At 39.9% G+C, this 15,578-nt stretch overlaps 1 protein-coding gene across 1 annotated transcript in view; it reads right to left on the bottom strand.

Moving 5' to 3' along the window:
• The window catches only part of TNFSF10 (tumor necrosis factor (ligand) superfamily, member 10), a 25,018-nt gene extending 11,889 nt beyond the window's left edge, over positions 1–13,129 (bottom strand). The window contains exons 1-3 of the mRNA XM_006861862.1: positions 12,995–13,129; positions 4,717–4,854; positions 1,660–1,702 (exon numbers count right to left, since the gene is read on the bottom strand). Of these exons, the coding sequence (XP_006861924.1) occupies positions 1,660–1,702; positions 4,717–4,854; positions 12,995–13,129 (316 nt within the window). The remainder of the gene's footprint in view (positions 1–1,659; positions 1,703–4,716; positions 4,855–12,994) is intronic.
• Between the last annotated feature and the right edge of the window lie 2,449 nt (positions 13,130–15,578).

Below are 15,578 nucleotides of genomic sequence, written 5' to 3' on the forward strand. Positions count from 1 at the left end.
TATATATAGTACATATCTATAAACTACATATATATATAAACTACATATATATACTACATATCTATAAACTACCTATATCTATACTACATATCTATAAGCTACCTATATATACATAAACTACATATATATACTACATATCTATAAACTACCTATATCTATAAACTACATATATATACTACATATCTATAAACTACATATATATATACTATATATCTATAAACTACATATATATACTACATATCTATAAACTACATATATATACTATATATCTATAAACTATATATATATATACTACATGTCTATAAACTACCTATACCTATAAACTACATATATATACTACATATCTATAAACTACATATATAATATATATCTATAAACTACACACACACATGTATATATACTACATGTCTATAAACTACATATATAAAAAAGCTACATATATATAAACTATGTGTGTGTATATATATATATACATATATAAATCAAAAGGAAATGAACAAGGAAAGTGTCATAGAAACGTGGAGTGTGGAAACCTACATAGCAAGGTGGTCAGGGAAGGCCTCTCTAAAGAGGTGATAATTAGATGTGCCATGAGGGATGAGACAGAACCGGGCATATGAAAAGTCCGAAGTGAAAAGAGCCAGGTGGAGGACAGCCTGGGCAACAGTAGTGGAGGAAATGGGTTCAGAGAAGACTACTAACCATGGACAGAAGGATGCTGTGGTGTGGGAACCACAGGTTGAGGACTGTGAGTAGGTAGAAAATGGGAAATGGATGATGGAGCAAGAGACTTATATATAAAGACAAGCATCAAACCTGGTGGGGGTCAGAATCAGAGAAGAGGGCAACTTTGATGACCTTGTTTTATTTCCTGCCATGCTTCAGAAAGGATTTAAGATGACTTACTTAGCACCATATTTAACTAATCCAAAACAAAACAGACAAAAACAGAACAACAACAACAAAAAAATGTTGCAGTTAAGTTTATTCTGTCTCATGGTGACTCCATGTGTTACAGAGTAGAATTGCTTCACAATATTTTCTTGGCTGTAATCAGCTCTGGTAGCATAGTGGTTACAAAGTGGGCTGCGAACCTCAAGGTCAGCAGTTTGAAACTACCAGCTGTTCCGTGGGAGAAAGAGGAGGCTTTCTGCTCTATAAAGATTTACAGCCTCGGAAACCCTGTACAGGGTCGCTATGAGTCAGAACCAACTCCACGGCACATAACAACAATAGTCTTTAGAGAAGCATATGGCTAGCCTTTCTTTCAAGGCACCATTGGATGAATTTAAACTGCCAACCTTTAGGTTAGTAATTGAGTATAAAATGTTTGCACCATTCAGGGACCTTATAGCATATTGAAATGCAAGAAATAAGTAAGTGAAGAGACTGAGATGAAAGGAGAATCCATATTGGAAAAATAAATTTAAGCTGAAATGGAGTCCTGATTATTAGTGGGCCATAGATTGGGTTCTGAGCTTTCGAGATGCCAGTACAGAGCGAACTAGAATCAACAAGTGGCTTGAGACAAGGAGTAGTAGCAGTTATGAGATGGGGTATGTGACAGATTAGAGAGAGGGAGAATGGAGTGATGTTTACTCTCATAAAATTACCAGTTGAAGATTAAGATTAAACAGTCATAATTAAAAACAAAAATACCTTGGCCTGCTGGCATGATTTCCTCATAGGTTCTGAAAACCATCTGCAAATAGTATTGAATAAAGCTTGTTAGTTTCCCTAAAAATGTAAACTGACCAAAGAATGTCTTTGGCTCTTCTTGCTGGTGTCTAATGGGAAGTTCATACATAAAATATTGATCAAGGCAGATTTCCATTGTTCAGGGAAAGTGTTTGTGTGGGGTGGAGTGAGGGCTGTGGTGGATACTGAGGCAGCTGTTTGTACACTTGATGGTAAGATGGTCAGGATGAAGTCTTTGAAAGGCCACACCTGAAACAGCGTGAGAGAAATGTGCCATCCTGCCAAATTCAGTCTGCCTGATGTTACCCAGACCTCAGTGTTGATGGATGTGGCAACTACATCACTTCATTTTCTTTGTTTGGGATATGTGGGGTGTGGTGAGGTGTGTGTATGCATGTATGTGTGTATACGTGCAAAGTATGACAGAGTCTAATTGCTTTAACTTATTGGTCAGACTCAAGCTCCTCACTTTCATCTCATGATGCTTAATAGATACTTGCAACCTACTCAAATCATTGCTCAAGCGTAGCAATAATTGTGAGGTTGGTGCACGATGGGACAGTATTTTGTTCTGTTGTGCATAGGATCACTATGAGTTGGTACTGGCTCAACAGCACCTAACAACAACAACAGCAATTAGGTGTGATGAGGCTGTGCCCTTATTTCCACTCTAATTGTTGTTCAAGTGTAACAACGATTATGAGGTTGGCACAGGATGGGGCACCCTTATGCTCATTCTGTTGAGCATAAAGTCACCATGAGTCAGTACTGACTCAATGGCACCTAGCAACAACAACAATTAGGTGTGATGAGGCAACACTGTACCATTATTTAATTTCTGAGAATGTGACTTTAGCGACTAGTCAATGGGAAAAGCATCAAGAAAGCAAACTCAGACTTGCTACTAAATAGACAGGCCCTGACTTGGCTCCTCCAAGACTCCTGACTGCTTTTTCATTCAGCTCTGTCATCCCTGAGCTTTGGGTGAGGGCTTTGCCCACCATTGCTCTCCTTTTCCCATCACTGGTTAGTTTTGCAACCACCAGAAATCCCCCTCCTTGGTACGCCCATTTCAAATTGGAAGCACTTAGTTTCTTCCTCTGATTCTAGATAATGAGGGGACTTCCGAAGTCTAAATGACAGTGGTGATCGGAAGGGAAATCGAGAAGAGATGTTTTCTTTTTCCTTCACCACTTTTCATTTCTCTTTCTGGGACCAGGAAAAAAAAAAAAAAGAAAGAATGGGGGAGAACAGCAGAAAGGAAAGAAGAGTAGTTCTTCTAGTTTGTGAGGCAACATGAGAATGATTAAAATCATGGTCATATGGCCTGAGTACAAATCTGTCCATTACTAGTTTGTGAAACTTCATTTTACTTAATTGATCTAAACTTCAATTTCTACATCTGTTTTTTAAAATAATAATAGCATAATAATAATTCTATTTTCATACAGATGTTGTGAGAATTAAATGAGATAATGTATTTAGTGGGCATAGGAGTTTACTGGGAATAGCTTGCTTAGTTAATAGTGTCTGGGAAAAAAAAGCAGAAGAATTATTTCCCCTATGCCCTCTCACCCACTCCCTTTGTGTCCTCTCCCAGCTTCTAGTTGACTTGGTGGCAGGATGTGAGACTGAGGAGAGGGAAAATAACAAGGAAGAAGTATATACAACCTATCCCTGCTACTTCTCCTATCTCCCCAGTGCCCAGCCCTCCTCCTTGGTCTCCAGATTGCTATCCTGGTTCTGAGGTTCTCTCTCTAACACTGCTGTATCCCTGGACATCCATTGTCTGTGATGTGGAGTCCTATCCTTCAGGTTCTTCAGAGTCCTTTCTTAGTCCCAGCCTTTTCTTAGTCCTCACCCCTTGAATTGAGCGTCATTGTAATTTGGAGCAGTAGAATCACAGCAGCTTTGGAACCCCTTGTGGGAAGTGGGTGCCCCAGCTCAGATCACACTTCCAGGACAGCCACAGAGCAGACATACTTCTCTGCTGAAGGTATGATTTAATTTTCCATAGAAAGAACTAGGTGTCTACGTTCTATTGAGAGTAATGTTCAAGATTATAAATCAGAGTCCTAACTACCCACACAGTACTGTTCCAATGGCAAAGTGGATTCTGAGAATCAAACAAAGAACTTCTAAACATGTTCTTGCTATACATCCTCCTTGTACCCTGGGACTTTCTCCTCTATATTTGAGTAATGATGACATATACGATACTCCAAAGTTTACAGAGTACTTTTACATCTGCATTCTGATCTGACTTCTCAAGGTAGACAGAAGGCAAATATTATTAAATATCATCTTACAAAGGAGCAAGCAGCTCAAAGGAAGAAAATTGATTAAGAGACTAAGTCACATCACTAAAAGCTAAATTAATTAAATGCAGTGACATAAACTGCTAGCTAGCACAATATTCCTACTGGAGATTCTGTTTAAGCAGTGTCTATAACAAATGCAAGTCCTGGAGTGGTACTGTAGGATAAGAACTGGACTGTTAACTACAAGGTTGGTGGTTCAAACCCACCAGTCGCTCCTCAGAAACCCTATACAGGAACACTACGAGCTAAAACTGACTCAACAGCACTTACAAAAATAACAACATATACAGATAATGATTTTTGTTGTTGTTGTCATTTATTGTGCATAAACTGAAAAGTCATCATCTTCAATTTCTCAAAGTATCTCTTTCTTTCCTTCTTCTTCCTCTTTTCTTTCTTCATTTCTATATAACATGCTGCTATTCAGTCAATTCTGATTCATAGTCATCTTATAGGACAGAGTAGAACTGCTTCATAAAATTTTCAAGGCTATAAATCTTTGACTCAGTTTCCCATGTTACGATAAGAGAGATCAGACTAGAGGAGGAGGTCAAAGGAATGAACTCTAGTCCAAGAGTTATCAGTGTTTGGTGCTGTTCCTAGTTCTATGAACCTGAGGGGAAACTTGAAGGTTTTAAATATTCCTTGCCCCCTGACTCCTATGCCCTCTGGTGCAGTTACCTGGTAGGACATTTACCTTTCTAACAAGCTGGCGTAGTTGCCACTTCACTTGCCAACATGGGTTGTTCATACTGTCTTCATCACTGGGGTCCCACAAGTCATCATCCTCCTTTAAGAAACAAGCAGTGCCGCTTCTGGAGTACTTGTCCTGCATCTGGGTTGGAATGGAATAGTACACAATATTACGCACAGTGCTTTTCGTATTTGTTTGTCATGAGTTAAAACATGAGAGACTGATGCCTGATTCAGAGATGTCATTTGTGTCTTGGAAGATACGTAAGCATGCTGTGCTTTTTTCTTATGAATAAAAAAGCCAGTTAGATATGATGGAAAGTGTACATATGCTGCTCAGGCATCATTGGTCACAATGCCCTTCTCTTGGCAATTTGCTTCAACTCTTCTGTGTCTGATCATCTGAGTTTTGAGCCTGTTCCTTGGTGTGATCTCTGAGGTCTCTTTTAGCTCTGACATGCTGCGGATTCCCTTCTACAACAGAGAACCCACCTACATACAAGTTAGGCAGTGAAATTGGCTTAATTTCAGGATCCTAAAAAAAATTAAGGTCAGCAGCTCAAACTACCAGCTGCTCCTCAAAAATCCTACACAGGATCTCTATGAGCTGGAATCGACTTGACGGCATTTGGCAACAAATAAAATGAATTAAGCAAATCTTTTACATTGCAGGTAATGTTCTGGCACTTGCTATGGTTACACAGGTGTGTTTACTTTGTAAATTTATCAGCTGACCTGTATATCTCCAGGTTTGTACTTTTCTCTGTGCCATGTTTCAGAAGAAGTTAAAAAAAGTCAAGATTTGTCAAGTCTTCCAGGAACACCTTTTCATGCCCTTGGTGATAGTGTTGACAATATAATCTCTCCTTCCCTGTACTCAAAGCCTGAAGAACAATATGTAGGAGCTTTGGCTTTCTGAGTAAATTCCAATTCTTATTGTAATTTCTACTTTGTATGGCAGAATACGGGCCACATTGCCACTCCATATTTGAATGGTACCTCATCAAATGTCCACATTAGGAATTGATCTGCAGGGCAATTAAATACTGTTTAAAGGTTTGCAGTAAAGGCTCATTTAATTGCAAGGCTCAAGTTCATTCCACATGTAACGTCTAACAAATCAGTTATGGTAATGTCTGCAGAACGTGGATTAACATGAGTCAAGGAAAAATACCCACTTATTTTAGATTTCAAAGTTAAATAATCCCTGGATGATGCAAAGAGTTAATAGACTCAGCTGCTAATCCAAAGGTTAGAGATTCATGTCCAGTCACAGATACCTCAAGAAAGTGGTGGTGATCAACTTCTGAAAAATCAGTCATTGAATACCCCATGAAGTACAGTTTTAAAATCAACTTAGCTGCTTTGGTTTGATTAAGAGCAAACATATTTGCAAATGCCAAATCATTGTCAACAAAGTCCTTCCTTGAAGCAAAATACACATACCAAACCACATCCCAAGCACTGCCTACTTCAAATTAATCAAATTGTTATATCCTGCCAAGAAAAACAGGGAGTTCATTCAAGGCCAGAAGTTTTATTGTTTTGTTTTTTAAAAAGCCAACTGGTTTAAAATAGACACTATTTCCTTGTAGACATCTGCTGAATTGTCTTTGTCTGGAGAAATAGAGTCAGACATTCACCTTGTAGATATGGTGGTGGTAGTGAGGGGAACAATTGGGCCACCTAGGTTGAAATAGGACTGTCAGAGTAGTTAGACAGCCTTCCTTGCCTCTCCCCACACTTCTCTACTGTAGTAGGCACCTATTTGCACTTCCAGTTACTTGGGAGTTGAGAAAACTTTGCAAGGAAAGAGCTCAATCATATATGTGGGCTTCAAAATATTTATGGAGAAGTTCCATGATCTTTCATTTCATTTTTCCCCAAACTTTTTGAAGTCCACTCATACATGGATGCAAGCACGTCTAACAAAATGGGAAATGGGGAGGAAGAAGATGGGGTAGAAGAAGAAAGAGCTGGATTCAAGCTCAAAGCTTGAAGGTTGGGTCCAGAAAAGCAAACTAATGTTTACTGGACTCTCTTCCAGGCTAACCCTGGCCAGGCATACGTTTTGATGAAAATGAGCAAACAGGGTCACTAACCTCTGTAACTTGTTGGGGAAAACAGATGTGAATAACACAGAAGTTATGTCTCATCTTACTTCAGAACAGCTGGACGCCATCTAAACACATAAGGGCTAAAGTCAGAGAAGTCCAGACTCACAGGCAGGAAGAGGCAGAGCAGAGTTGGGAGTTGACCAGGATCAGGCAATAATAAGAGAGAAAATGAAATTTGAAAGGAGTTGAAAAATGCAGCCTTAGTCACAGAGACCAGGAAATGGCTGGAGCCCTCTGAGCTTTTTCGAGAAACACCTTCAGTAATATGTGAGAAATCTGAAAATTGATTACAGTCCCTGATAAGTTAACGTGCTTTCATTATTGCCTAAAAATTCATGAACCTGGATGAATTAGGATACGTAGACAATGTAAAGAATATAAAGAAATAAAGAGAAGAAAATGAAAATCACCTCAATCCTATCTCCCAGAGAACCAAAGGTTAATCATCTAGTTAACCTTTGGATGCTCTCCTTTCTTTTACACACTTGTTGACAGAGTTGAGATCTGACTCTCAAAAATGAAATTTTGTGTATGGTTGTTGTTTTCTTAAGGCCATACAAAAATGTCATGTCTTTTAAATCTGCATGGAATATATGGATAAACATAGACATTTTTATGACATTTACTGCAACCCTATAGGACAGAATAGAACTGCTCCATAGGGTTTCCAAAGCTCTCATTTTATGGACGCAGACTGCCACATCTTTCTGGTGGTGGTAACTTTTTACTAGCAGGTGAATGCTTAACCACTGCACCAGCACTGTTCCTTGTAGAAAATATAGAAAAATTAAAAGGAATAAGCCACTCATAATCCTGCCATCTGAGATGAAAAGTGTCAACATCGTGGTGTTTCTCCTTCTAGATATAAATATGACTCTCTGAAGAATAGAAACTCAGCAAGTCCCAATCATCCTTCCCACCAAGTTTCTTGCATTGTACTATTTGGTAGCTTCTTCTAGAAACTTTAGCCATCCTTCCCACCATGTTTCTTGCATTGTACTATTTGGTAGCTTCTTCTAAAAACTTTGGCCAATGATAAGAGACTGGAGGTATGGGATAGGTGGTGGGAGGCTGTGGTAATTCTAAGAATAAGTAGCGTGATAAATCGTTCCCCTACCATCATGCCCCGCCCCCCCGTGGTTTTTCACATCCTTCTTGCTTAGAAATATGTGTTTCCTGAGGCAGCTCCTTTCAGCCTCTTCCCTGAACTGAACTTTAAGGAAAGGGATGTATGTGTGTTATTTTCACTCCAGAAGCCCTTGGTTCTGAGAAGTGGCTTTTGACAGCAACTGTTCTTGTTGCCGTAGCACGATATTTAAGCCAGCGTAAACCAATCCTTGGCAGGGCTGGAAGTCGCAGTGTGGACTCTTTTCTGGTTCAGAGAATTTGAGGTGGCAGCACTGACCTCCTCTGCTTTGTACAATCATTTTCTAAAAACAGTGACTAGCATAAGGGATTCTTTATAGAAATCTGTGAAGAATGGTCATCTTGTCCCCTTTTTTCTCCACCTATGGTGCAAGGTTGGCTCACCAGCCGCCCCTCACAAGCCCTATACAGGGTCACTATGGTTAGAACCGACTCGACGGCACTTAACAACAACAGTGATGTCACAAAGATAGATGATTCCTTGATCATAAATTTTCTCAGACAAACACATATTCCACAAGCTATTGTTCATGCTTGTTAGTCTACATATTAAATATTTCTTAGCTTTCTTTCACTCATGCCTCCTAAAATGCTTGCTCACGCTATCTTTGCAAATTTCACCAGTCAAAGGGGAACCTGTAATCTGTTTTAGGAAAATAATATTTATATTAAATATGCTTCTGATGTGAATATGCTACATAGACACTCTAGAAAATTCAGGCTAATTTTGCCTTCTTAACAGTAATTACAGTGGCTATATGGTAGCGTAGTGGTTACGAATTGGGCTGCCAATCTCAAGGTCAGCAGGTCGAAACTACCAGCTGTTCCACAGGAGAAAGATGAGGCTTTGTACTCTGGTAAAGATTTACAGCCTTGGAAGCCCTACACAAGGTTGCTATGAGTCGGAACCAACTCCACGGCACACAACAACAACAACATATATTTATTAGGACTTCTGATGTGGCTCTGTGGATCAGCACTGGACTGCGAATCACAAGCTCGGCAGTTCAAACCCACCAGCTGCTCCTTGGAGACCCTATATAGGGTTGCTATGAGTCAGAACCGACTCAATGACACTTAACAACAACAACATTGTTTATTAAGCACCTATTTTATGTCAGGCATTTCATACACTAGCTCAGATAATCACAATGTTACTGCTAAATAAGTAACAATATTGCTCCCATTTTGCAACAGAGGAAGCTGAGGCTTAGAGATATGAAGTAGTTAACCCAACTCTATAAACTAGATAAGAGAAGATTTCAGTACAAGTCCACTTCACTGCAAAATTCAAGCTGATTCCACAGTTAATGTCTAACCAATCCTTTAGTTGAAGGGTCTAGCAAAATTTAAACATCTTGCAATACTAGACTCTAAATTTAATGGATGGTTGTGATGGTAATCTCTGGAGAGATTTGGGTACCCACTTATTTTAGGTGTTTTCAAGGACAATATGAAGTTTGTCATGTGGCATTTCCATGTTATTCAGACCTAATGATTTTAAATAAGTATATGAGTAGATGGCAAGTGAGTGAGATTCAAGATCTTTCATGTAGGGTCTTCCAAGAAGAATGTTTTAATAAGAAAGACATTAAACTAAACCAAATCAATGAACTTTGAATCCATTATAAGACTTCAGAGACTGTAACCTTTTTGGCAGTAGATAGCCTCGTTGTGCTCCCTTGGAACAGTTGGTGGGTTTGAACCATCAGTCTTGCAATTAGCAACCCAATGCTCACAGGTAACCCTTTTTTGTTTTCTTTCAGAAACCCACTGATCAGAGACTGGGCTTTGTATATGTTGAGAAGAATCTGGGCTTTGGAGTCAGTCTGCTTTGTGTTCAAAATCAGACATTACTTTTTACTAGCTTTTTAGTCTTGGACAAGTCACCTAACTTCCTTGAGCCTTAGATTGTTCATCTATAATTCTGTTGCTGCTGAGTCTGTTGTGACTCATAATGACCTTTTAGGATGGAACAGAAGTGCTCCAGAAGGTTTCCAGAGCTAAAAATTTTATGGAACAGATTGCCACATCTTTCTCCCATGGAGCAGTTGATGAGTTCAAACTTCAGACCTCCCAGTTAGCAGCAGAGCACTTAACCACTGTGCCACCAGGGTTCCTTTGCTCATCCATATCATCTTATTGGAAGGGTTGTGCTATGAATTGAACTGTGTCCCTCCAAAATAAGTATTGTAAATCTTAACCCTTATATCTGTGGTAATAATCCCATTGGGGAATGAATTTTCTTTGTTATATTCAGAGGCCATATGAATATAGGATGGGTTTAAGTCTTTGTGATATAAAAAAGCAGATTAGGATAGAGGAGCAGTGGCAGATGGGGACATTTTGACATGAAGACTGCTAAGAAGCCAAGAAGCAGAAACTGAAAGGAAACAGGACCTTCCCCAGAGCGAATAGAGAGAAAAAGCATACCTTTAGAGCTGGCACCCTGAATTTTGACTTCTAGTTCCTAAATAGAAAGAAAATAGATTTCTGACTGTTAAAGTTATCCACTTGTGGTATTTCTGTTATGACAGCACTAGAGAACTAAGACAGACTTCAGAACTGGAGAGTAGGTGCTACTCAGACAAATCCCTAAAATGTGAAAGTGGTTTTCAAATTGGCTAATGGGTAGATGCATGATGACGCTGGGTGTTAGGCATTAGGCTGCTAACCAGAAGGTCAGTGGTTCAAACACACTAGCTACTCTGCAGGAGAGAGGAAGAAGAGGCTGTCTACTTCTGTAAATTATAAGAATGACACAGGGTAACACTTAACAAAGTTCCTGGAACTTTGTAGGTACTCAACAGCTGCTGATTTCCCTCCCTTTCTAGGACTCTCAGCATATTCCTCTGCATGTCCTTTACATTGAGGTGCATCCCATAACTAAACCTGGAGGCTTTGATCTTCATCAGTAAGTACTTTAAGTTCTCTTTGCTTTCAGCAAGCAAGGTTGTATCATCTGCATATCACAGGTTGTTAGGGAGTCTTCCTCCAATCCTGATGCCATGTTGATCTACATCTAATCCAGCTCTCAGAATATTTACTCAGCATACAGATTGAATAAGTATGGTGAAACAATATAACCTTGGTGCACACCTTTTCTAATTTTCAACAATTCAGTGTCCCCTTGTTCTGTTCCAATAGCTGCCTCTTGGTGTATATACAGGTTCCTCATGAGCACAAATAAGTGCTCTGGAATATTCAATTCTTTGCAATGCCCATAACTTGTCATGATCCACATAATTGAAAGCTTTTGCATAGTCTATAAAGCACAGGTAAACATCTTTCTGGTATTCTCTGCTTTCAGCCAAGATTCATCTGGTGCCACCAATGATATCTCTTGTTCCATGTCCTCATATTTTAGGGGACCACAATTTAATTCATAAAATAATCTCAAATCTCCTCATTTGTGAAATGAGAGGGTCTCCAAATTCCTTCAAACTCAAAGTTCGCTACTAGTCTTGTGTAAGATGTGTATATGGTTATATGAGTATATAGATATCCCTCATTCCATGTCTGCATATTTTAGGGGACCACAATTAAATTCATAACATAGTCTCAAGTCTTCTCATCTATGAAATGAGGGACTCTCCAATTTCCTTCAGATTCACAGTTCCTTACTATACTTGTACAATATGAGTTAGTCAAAATATAGTTCACTGTATTAATATTAAAGTTATGTTGATTGATTTTGAATGACTTGGCATTCATAGTCCCAGAAGTTTTTTATCATTGATAAAACATAGATTAAATTGGCTCACATTTCATTTTCTCTGTCAAATGTGCATAGATTGTTATTGGAACTTTTAATGGGATAGAATGACAAATTTTTTTATTATTATTTTATCATAAACAGTAGAATGCTGAGTCCATCTGATAACCCCTTGCCTACAGCCAAGGATTGAAGTCCTGGTGTGGTGCTGTGGGTTAATGCACTGGACTGCAAAGTTGGTTTGATCCTCAAGGTTGGCAGTTCAAGCTTACCTCTCCTCCTCAGAAACCCTATACAGAGTCGTGATGAGTCAGTACCAACTAGATGACACTTAACAACAACAACAACCAAGGATTAGATACAAATGACAATCTTTCTGTGGTCCCTTATTGTCAACAACGAAATATCACAAATCTAAATAAAAACATATTTTAAAGATCTAGCTTGCCCTTACCCCATGCTTAGTGTTGGAGAGAAAGGATAAACATGACATTTCAAACCTTGTTTCTGATTGTAGTTCATTTGTGTCTGTTCTCTCTATTCATTCTGAAAGTCTGACTTCTCTGTGTTAACACTTTCCATCCAAATAATTTAAGATACTTCAAAGAAAAGGGCAGACAGGTAGGGTGGAGAGACAGATAATAGTTATGAGTTCTGAGGTCTTAGGATAAGGAAACAGTGTCTGAAGAACATTTCTGCCCATGCTGAGTTTGCACAGATGCTTTTCTGAAAATTCATTGGAATTAGTCATGACCGGAATATTCAGCAATGCCATCCAGTAATTTCGAGTCTTGCTCCTGTGTATTAGTGGTAACTACTAAATAATGCTGTTGCATAAGTTACTCATTCATCCTCATTCATGTTATGTGCAAACCATATGCTAGATCCCATAGAAGCAGTGGTGAGCTAAAAACAGTCCTCATGCAGTCACAGACTGCCAAATATGAGACAACTACAAAGTACTTAGCAGAAAGTACTCAATCAATGGTAGCCGTGGCTAATGTTATAAATATATACACTTTTAAAGACAACAACAACAAAAATGCCCCCAGGAGTTTTGTTGTCTGTTCTTGTTAGACACTGGTAGATTCAGTTCTGTAACTGCTTTGCTCACACAGTCCCTTGAACTTGAATGTTTATAAAATGCTCAGCAATTTTAAACATTAACAATTAGAGTCCATGAACACAAAAGGGGACATCTTTTTCCAAAGTCAACTCTTCCATGAGGAGCCTACGGAGAGGCAGAGACAGAAATTAGCCCTGGGTTTACCGTGAGCCTTCCAGAGCAAGGGCATTGTACTGACCTGCTTCAGTTCATTGGTGAAGTACACGTAACTCACAGCCACATACAGAGACTGCAGCAGCAAAGTGAAGATCAGGATGAGCAGGCAGGTTTGCCCGAGGCTGAGGCCTGTGGGGTTTGAGACTTGCATGGCCATAGTCCTGCAGGTCATGTCTGATAGCCACGAAGACAGCCTGGCAGTTAGTATTATGAACAGAGATCTGGGAGGAGCAGTTTCACCTTCAACGAAGCCATCTGAAAATAAAAGTGAAACTAGATAATACAGACCTTACATGACAACTGTAAGAATTTCAAATTCTCTCCTTCCCACATTTCCAAACTGTTCTGGACTTGAGTAAGGCTTAAATGAACAGGTCCCTCGCTAACTCTCAGGACATTCTGTGGCTGTGCTCAATTCTTAGAACTAACTCTTATGCTCCCAGATCATGTTTCACTCATGTCAGCAGCCTGTGACTTGGAATAAAACCACACAGATCTGACTGGGACCTAAGATCACACAAGTCTGGAGATGCTGGCAGCATCTGGAAAAACAACCTTTGAAGTCTACCCACAGGACACACCTGCTCCACCCACTCCATACCTGCCAAAGTGAAGGGCTGTTCACCAGAGATACTCAGATTATCTGGTCTCAGGTTTGCCTCTGCAGCTGTCTATTGTGTCCTTGGTTTCTTAATGGTCCTGCTATAAATGTTAGCTCCTGATAAGTGTTCCTACTTTGCAACTCCATGCTCCCTGCAGTGTGCACAAGATCCAGTCAGCCTGGCAAGCAGATATCCAGACACTGGGTCCTTAGCTGTGACTACACCAGGACAGATGGACAGCCCCTCCATCTAATAAAATGAGAAACAAAGAATGGACTACAGCTGCCAAATTTCCCTAGTCTCTTGCAGACAAGATACATTGCTGTTGTTGTAAAGTGCCATCGAGTCGGTTCCGACCCATAGCGACCCTGAGCAGGGTTTCCGAGGCTGTAAATCTTTATGGGAGCAGAAAGCCTCATCTTTCTCCCACAGAGCAGCCGGTAGTTTCCAACTGCTGACCTTGCGGTTCACAGCCCGATTCATAACTACTACACTACCAGAGCTCCTTTTACATTATGATAATGTAGTATCAAATCTGCCAGCTGACTAGGAAATGCAAGGTTGAGGTCCTCAGGAAAATAGAAATTGCTGGTTTGCATGTGGTGTTGACTCGTTATCATAGCCTTGCTCTGAAGTGGTGGTCAGACCCTTTTCACCTTCCCTGAAGGCAAGTGTGGAAGCTTATTGCAGAAATGACAAGTGTCAGGTTTCTGCAAGCCCAGTCCATTTTCACATCATTCAGAGATCGGTCTTTCTTGGAGTGGTGGCAATATTTGAAGTTGAGACTGTTCTTTCCAACCTTTGGATTTTTGTAAGTTACATTCCCTTGTGTATTAAGATGGACTCCAAGAATGAGGAGGACTCATCCTGCAACTGACCAATGGTAAAGCTCAGGAACACTCTTTGGGCTGCGCTATCAAAGAGGGATGTAGCATGTCTTTCAGCTTCACAGAATAACCAGCCAGATGATCTTTAGAGCAGACAGTGGGGAGATATGATAGGAATGAAGTCTGTGTCCTGTGACTTTATACCCCAAACAGGAATATTATCAGGCAACTGGGTGCCAGTGTGACAGATACCCTTTGAGGAAGAGCAGAGAGATACCTGGAGCAAGGTGCCTAGTTGTAGAGGTCAACCAAAGCAAGACTGGGAACTCCCAACAGCAGGCATCTTTGATTCTTGTGAGGTTGAAGGTGCTCCCCACCAAGTCTTCACCTCCTCTCCAAGGCAGGTTTGTAGGACTGCACAATCATGTGAAGGAGAGCCACTAGTAATTGTTTCCAAGGAAAGCGGAACTTTTTCAACAGGGTGTTTCACTCCTGAGCACTCCCTTATTTTCCTCTTTGATCTTCATGGACTGTTTGAATGACTCAGAGTTGTGATTTCATTGTTGACTTTCAAAAAGGTGGTATGTGGCCACCTGCCATTTTATCAGAGTCTTAACTAATTTCTTCCTTTGTGGGGACAGCACCTCAGCCTTGTGGGGGTGAAACAGTGCCACCTGAATCATATGCCTCAATGGGCTTCTGCAAAATATACAAAACTAACCACCCACCCACTACTGAGGAATCATTTCTGACTCACAGTGATGCTATAGGTCAGAGTAGAACTGCTCTATAGGGTTTCTAAGACCACAAATCTTTACTGGGGCAGATAGACACATCTTTCTCTCATGGACACATAACAAGGTCAGTAATAATAATAATAATAATAATAATAATACAGTGAGAGAGGTTTTCCCTTTTAAAGATGGGAAAGGGGAGTCTTGTGAATGTAGTCTAACTCTTAAATTTTGCATTTCAGAAAATGATTTGAACCTCTAAACTTTTCATTAGCACCTGAGCATGTAACAACGTTAAGTAGAAATCAAATAACTGCCCTTCCCAAGTGTCCGGCCTCTCCTACAGATTGCGTTCCCTCACAATAACCTTGTGAGAGGTCACTCAACAGTTATCCCCCTTTTACTGAGAAGACTGAGGTTTAGAGGGGTCCTGCAAATTTGCC

The sequence above is a fragment of the Chrysochloris asiatica genome, unplaced genomic scaffold, assembly GCF_000296735.1.
Source record: "Chrysochloris asiatica unplaced genomic scaffold, ChrAsi1.0 scaffold00043, whole genome shotgun sequence".
In the NCBI taxonomy this organism is placed as follows: Eukaryota; Metazoa; Chordata; class Mammalia; order Afrosoricida; family Chrysochloridae; genus Chrysochloris; species Chrysochloris asiatica.